Here is a 7,461-nt window from a genome sequence, read left to right as displayed (position 1 = left end):
AATATTGCATTTCTCTGTGGACATCCAGGGCTCATGTTTGGAATTAAATAAATATGACTAAACAATTTGATGAAAAACAATTTGCTATTAACTGCCAAGTGGCTTCATTTGTTACACTCGGGCCTATAGGGCCTTGAACCTCTGACCAGTCTTACACGGTCCGCAACAAGCAAGCATGTGCTTTCCCTTCACCTTTTCTCCATTTTTACCTATCAGCTTCTGTTGACTTTGAACAGTTGATAGCATGTATATGTATACTTCAACCATAATTACACCTCTAGATTAATTTAGAAAGCATAAACCTTTGCATTATGTTGGTATTTCTACACAGATAATATCATCTGCAAAGTAGTAGGTCATGATTGTGGTTCCTTATCTGCAGAGAGGCATGACCTCTTGACCACTTTAAAGAAAAATTTTAAAATAATTAACCTTCGCGTAACCAGCTTATCAAAGTCATGATGTATTTTAATTTGCTGCTTGTCTGGACCTTACCTTTTATGTTAATTTTTTGAGTAGATTTTCGTGTTGGGAGAACAAATCTGTATCAATATATCATGATATTTTTCAGCTTAAATATCTTCTACGTCTTTCTTAATTAACCATTGCTTAGAATCTCTTCTCTTCACTGTAAAGTCTTATTGTTGTTGTTCTTATAACGTGCCTTCAAGTTGTACCCAACTCAGCGACTATGTCCACAAGAGTAGGAATCACTGCATCATCTTCACAGTTGTTATTACGTTTGAATCCATTGTTACTGCAACTTCATTCCATCTTCTTGAGGGTGTGACTTTCCACTTCACCAAGAATGAAGGCCTAATTAAATTCTTGTTGTATATTTTATAGTTGGATCAGTACTGCAAAGAGTTTTTATCTCTCTGGTAACTCTGTCATGATTTCAGGGTTTCTCAGTTTTTATTCCTGTTATGTACATAGCCTATCAATTGTATACTTAGGTAATTGCCTAAGAATGTGTTGAAGGTAAATTAGAGATTGCTTGCATTTCAGAGAACATATTATTTAACATTTAATTGATTGTGTGACTCAGTATAGAATTCTAGAGTTAAATCAGTATTTCCTCAGATCTTTGAAGGAATTGTTCTGTTATATGCCATTATGGAGTGCTGTTAATAATCAGTTCTATACCACTCTCAGTGTTTTTCCTTGTTAAGTAATACATTTTTCCTCTGAAAATATTCAGGCTCTTCTTTTATCTATGTTATTATTGTTTTTAAGTGCCCTCAAATTGGTTCTGACTAATAGTGACCCTTTTTAGGATTTCCTAGGAGTGGCTGGTGGATTTGAACCACCAACCTTGCGGTTCAAACCAATATCGCAGTCAAGTGCTTATCCTACAGTGCTGTGCCAGCTGCTCTGAAATATCACAACATGCTTACGTATTGGTCTTTGCTGATTTCTGTATTGATAATTGGGGGAACAATTTACTTTTGGAGAAAGAATTCGGTGGACTTGAGAAATGGTTACGTAGTATACTTAAAACCTGATGATCGGACAGAGGGAGGATGAAAAAGTGGGAGATATCAAGAACAACACACTGGTTTCTGACTTAAAGCTTGGATGGGATCACAGGAAAGGGAGTGTTGAGGTACCAATCTGACTGTTCAAATGTCACCTCTTTTGCCCTGTTTCTTTCTTCTCTCTCTCTTAGTATCTCTCTCTCTCTCATAGTATCTCTCTCTCTCATAATCTCTCTCTCTTTCTCATAATCTCTCTCTCTCAAAGTTTGTCTCTCTCTTATAATATCTGTCTTTAAATCGTATCTCTGGAGTCCTGGTGTGGTGCTACAGGTTAATGTGCTGGACAAAAAATCAGTTTGAACTACAAGGAACACCTGGTAGGTTTGAATTACCAACTGTGTGGTTCACAATCCAGTGTTGATCCTAAAGTGCCACACCAGGTGCTGATGTTGTTGTTGTTAAAGTGCCGTTGAGTAGGTTCTGACCCATAGCGACCCTATAGGGTTTCCAAAGAGCAGCTTGTAAGCTTGAACCGCCAACTTTGTAGTTCACATGATTTTGTAGTCTGGTGCATTAACCCACAGTGCCACACCAGGACTCCATAGCAGTGTGTAATTTAAACAATAATTTAAAATTTAAACAATAATTTAAAATATAAGCAATAATTTAAAATTTATGAATGCTCTCATTTGTTTCATTTTTACATAGTATTGTTCTTAAAAAATATGAATACTGCTGGTAGAAACAGCCTGCCATGGCCCTTGAGCATCCCTCTGTGTGTTCTTGCTGAGTATGCTTAAGAATGTAAGGGCCTGAAAACTCTTTACCTGTGCAGTTTTTCGGGGTTATATGTGCAGTGAGTAGCCTTCAGGAAAGGGATAATGGTTCCCAGTGGAGAAAGTACAGGCTTGTTATCACTTTTCTGGTAAAACACTGAATTACTTAAGCTCATGGTTTTTCTGTGGGTGCAGGCATCCTGTGGGTCCAGGCATCCTGTGGGTCCTCTCGTGTCACCCTTGAAACTTGATGCATAGTGAAATGATGTAAATAAATATGAAGTAATAAAATCATTCATCGCTGACCTAAGAGTTTTGTGTCTACTGCTAGTATCCATGAGTAGTAATAGACTAGCTTGTTGGCTTGTATATAAGGTAAAATCTCAGCCTCTGCACTGCTCTTTCTCTTTTATAAGAATATTTTTTCCTTTGTCAGAGTTCTTCTGCTAATTGTTTGAAATCTTTCATTGGCTGTTGATTCCACTCCAAGTCTCTTTATTACTGGGGGTTATTCACTTTTTATTTCTTTACTGCTGGCTTTGGAAGATGGAGTAGATGAACTCTTGTGCACAAAGGCCTCTCATTTTTCATTTATTTATTGCTTGTTTTTATTATTTTGCTTAAGTCTTTCCACAATATCACGTCTCCATCTCTACTCTATCCCTACACTTAAATATCAAGCTTTTTGATATAGAGAATCAATAAAAAGTCCATTAGGATTAGGTGCAAAATGCTTGTAGAGGAAGGTTAGCCCTTTCAGTTAGTATAAAGCACAAAATCAAGTAAATAGATTTCATGGGGTATAGTGCTCAGAGAAACTTCTGTGTACTTTTAGATTTGAGAGTAGCTGTGTTTTAGATAAATGGAAAAAATATAAAGGTGCATTATAACTGTATTTACAATTTTGAAAATAAAATTGCCTCATGATTTTTGTTTCTCTGTTAAACTAAACTGCCAGAATTAAAAAAAAACAACAAAATTGCTCTGTGCCCTTTACTAAAAAATCACTGAGGATCTAAGTTACGTCTATTGCCATGAAAGATGCTATAAAACATTGTTTTTCTCTTCAAATAAGAGCTAAACTTTACTTAATTTTGCAACTAGTTAACCTTTACCCTTGCAGTGTAAACGCAGACATTGGTAATATATAAATGAATCAATGGGATTGTGTTGCAGTAACACTTTCTATATGAATGCTGACGTCTGAATTTAATATAATTTAATATGCCATGGAATATTATTATTTTATTTAATTTTACAACAGCCATTTTAAACTATAATCCATTTTTAAGGTTCATACAAAAACAGGCAATGAACTGAATTTGGCCCACAGGCTAATTCTTGCCCTGGAATTAGCTGTTTTATTAAAACCTTGGTTAATGCTTGGATACTGATATGTTTCTACTCTGCCCCATTGTCTTTATTAGGCAAGCTAATGAAGAATATCAAATACTGGCTAACTCCTGGCGCTATTCATCTGCTTTTTGTAACAAACTTTTCTTCAGTATGGTGGACTATGATGAGGGTACAGATGTTTTTCAACAGGTAAAAGTGTTACATTTTACTTTGGTAGTATGTTTTATAGTTGGTTGATTGGTTGATTTAAGAAATGTTTTGCTTTACCAGATAAAAATATAATAAATACACTATAATAAATTATGTAATGTGATTAAAATAATTGCACCTAATGTGAACTTTATCATTGCTTAGACAATTTTGCAATGAGTCAATATTGAGAACACTTAGACTTTTTGTACAAGAAATACATCTTTTCAACAGGTGGTAGTAGTTTGCATTTAGTATTGTAATTTTGGTATTTAATTGTATGCGACTTAGTTTAATTATACGTGACTTTGATGTTGTTATCAAATCCAGCATGAGTTGTTGTTATGTGCTGTTGAGTTGGTTCTAACTCATAGCGACCTTTTATAGTGTTTCTGGGGAGCAGTGGTGGGTTTGAGCTGCCGACCTTGCGGTGCAAATCGACCTTGCGTTCCAGTGCTTATCCTATAGCGCTGCACCTGGACTCTGTATGTCACTTCATTGTTGTGAAGTGCCGTTGAGTCGATTCCGACCCATAGCAACCCTGTATAGGGTCAGGAACAGCTGGTGAGCTTGAACCACCAAACTTGCAGTTCAAATGACTTTTTAGTCTGACACATTAGCACATATAATTGAATACCAGAGTTACATTGATTTTCTGTTTTGCACACATTTATGAGTAATTTTATATTTTGCACAAGTTTATTAAGTTTTAATTAAACTTCTCCCCAAGTTTTTACTTAGTGTTTACTTCTTCAAAAGTACTATGTACAGAGAATTTTACTGTAAAGTGTTAAAATAGTTATTTAAAACGGCTTACTTTCTTTTACATAGTCTTTTCTGTGGAGCAAAGGATGTATTGAATTGTGGCCTAGGCATGCTGATTTCCATCAGTGTTCTTGCCATGATTGTGTCATCATCACTGGTATTAGTGTATTAGTGCTTATGTGTCACATATTGTTCTGAATGTTTCACAGTTATTATTTATCTTCGCAATTCAGTAACAAAAAATAATTGATGTTATCTCCCATTTAAGAGATATGGAAGCCAGGATATGGAGAGGCTAAGTTGCTTGCCCAAAGTCTAATGTGGAGCGAGAGTTTGCATCTGACACACTTGCACCCAAAATTCTAGTATTAAATCATGCTATGACCTTGCAATTAATAATCTTTATGTTTATCACTCTTAATCAATTCCTTTCAAATGAAAAAAGTTATTGCAGTACGTGTGCCTAATTGGTTTGGATATCTTGCCCAATTTCATTTTTGTCACATATGAGACTGTGTAGCACAATGCTTCATCAGGTCATGGAAAAACATTTAATTATGAGAAGAATTGAGTTCGCTGATTGTAAATGAATCTATAGTGAATATTTTGCTTGTTTCTTGATTGGTTAATTGGGCATACGTTTTTGCCAGTTTCTAGTTGAGTATGATAAATTCTCTCTTGCCGTCATTACCTTTTACCTTTGGTTTTTCTTATTCCTAATCATTTATTTCTTCTCCCATAAACTGTTTTGGCCTTTATTAGATATTTCCATATGCACTCATTTAACAAGTGTAGTAATGGAAGTAATGATGGTTGAGCAAATACAATAATGATGGTGACAATAGTATTGTGTTGTTATTTTTGTTAGGAACTCGAGTTAGGTATGAATCGTAGTGACTGAACAATAGAAGGAAACACTGACTGATAAGTGCCATCCTTAGAATTGTTGTTGTGTTTAAATCCATTGTTGCTACCACTGTGTCAGTCCATTTAGTTGGGAGCCTTCCTCTTTTGCTCTGACTCTACAGTTTTCCAAGTGTGATGTCTATCTGCAGGATTGATTCCTTCTGAGAATATATTCAAAGAGCAAGAGACAAAGTCTTAACCATCCTCACTTGATTCCTTCTGAGAATATATTCAAAGAGCAAGAGACAAAGTCTTAACCATCCTCACTTCTAAGGAGCATTCGGGGTTTACTTTCTTCGTAACATAATTGCTTGTTCTTTTGGCAGTCCATTGTATTTACCACATTCTTAGCTACTACCATAATTCGAAAGCATCAATTCTTATGTGGTCTTCCTTATCCATTGTACAATTTTCACATGCGTATGAGGTAATTGAAAATAAGGTGGTTTGGGTCAGGCACACCTTAGTTCTCAAAATGACATCTTTGCTCTTGAATGCTTCTAAAGATGTCTTTTGCATCACGTTTGCCTAATGCACTACATCCTTGGATTTCTTTCTTTCTTCATTTTAAAAATTCTTTATTATTTGAAATCATCAAATGCTAACTGTTGAAAAAATTTTTAAAGAGCAGCATGAACACTCAACAGTATAAACCCTGGATTGCTAACCACAGGTCTGAGGCTTTCTAGCCTCATCAAGATTTACAGCTTCAGAAACTCCACACAAGGTCACTCTGAGTCAGGATCTATTTGGCATAGTGGTTTATATAAATACGCAGAACATATACCCTGCTTTAAAAAATTGTAATATATTATCATCACTTAATATCATAACATTTAATATTCTTTCTTAAACCAATTTTGTAAATGATTGCATAAATCCATTTCTGTAAAATGTAATATAATTTTATTTGACAATATCTTCACAGAAATTGTTTTTGATTCCTCACTATTATAGTTAATGTTTTAGTGAGCATTTTGGTATGTAAATACTTGAATCTCTGATTAATTCCTTAGGATATATTCATAGAGCTGGGTTTACAGTATCTGAGGGTTTTGAATTTGTAAAAGAAATTAATATAACAAGTTTAAATTCCCTTCACCACTGTATGAAAGTACGAATCTTAGTCATTTAATTTCTTGATTACTGCTTCCATGAATGTTAATTATGGATCCAAACAAAATAAAATCTTCGATACCTTTAATCTTTTCTCTGTTTATCAGGATGTTATTTTTTGGTTCCAATTGAGGAATTTTGTTTTCCTTACATTGAGGTGCAGTCCATACTGAAGGCTGTTGTCTTTGATTTTCATCAGTAAGTACTTAAGTCCTTTTGGCTTCCAGCAAGCAAGATTATATCATCTGCATATCACAGGTTGTTAATGAGTCTTCCTTCAATCCTGATGCCATGTTGTTGTTGTTAGGTGCCATCGAATTGGTACCAATTCATAACGACCCTGTGCACAACACAACGAAACACTGCCCGGTCCTGGGCCAACCTCACAGTTGTTGCCATGCTTAAGCCCACTGATGCTGACACTTTGCCAATCCATCTTGTTGGGGGTCTTCCTCTTTTTCTCTGACCCTCCACGTTACCAAGCATGACATCCTTTTCCAGTGACTGGTCCCTCCTGACAATATGTTCGAAGTATGATAGATGAAGTGTGGCCATCCTGGCCTCCAAGGAGTACTCTGGCTGCACTTCTTCCAACACAGATCTGTTGGTTCCTTTGGCAGCCCATTGCACTTTCAATATTCTCCTCCAACACCGTAACTCAAAAGCATCAATTCATCTATGGTCTTCCTTATTCATTGTCCAGCTTCACATACCTCTGAGGTTATAGAAAACACCATGGCTTGGGTCAGGTGCACCTTAGTCCTCAAGCTGACATCTTTGCTCTTCAACACTTCAAAAAGGTCTTGTGTAGCAGATTTGCCTAATGAAGTACGTTGTTTTATCTCTTGACTGCTGCTTCCATGAGTGTTGATAGT

At 35.7% G+C, this 7,461-nt stretch overlaps 1 protein-coding gene across 2 annotated transcripts in view; it reads left to right on the top strand.

The window, feature by feature from the left end:
• Positions 1 to 7,461, top strand: part of TUSC3 (tumor suppressor candidate 3) — a 265,224-nt gene that overhangs the window by 91,730 nt on the left and 166,033 nt on the right. For both annotated transcript variants that reach the window (XM_006834474.1, XM_006834473.1), the window contains exon 3: positions 3,682 to 3,799. In XM_006834474.1, coding sequence (XP_006834537.1) covers positions 3,682 to 3,799 — 118 coding nt within the window. The remainder of the gene's footprint in view (positions 1 to 3,681; positions 3,800 to 7,461) is intronic.

The sequence above is a fragment of the Chrysochloris asiatica genome, unplaced genomic scaffold (genome assembly GCF_000296735.1).
Source record: "Chrysochloris asiatica unplaced genomic scaffold, ChrAsi1.0 scaffold00011, whole genome shotgun sequence".
Classification (NCBI taxonomy): domain Eukaryota; kingdom Metazoa; phylum Chordata; class Mammalia; order Afrosoricida; family Chrysochloridae; genus Chrysochloris; species Chrysochloris asiatica.
Note: the sequence above shows the minus strand (reverse complement) of the source record. Positions and strands in the feature narration are given on the sequence as shown.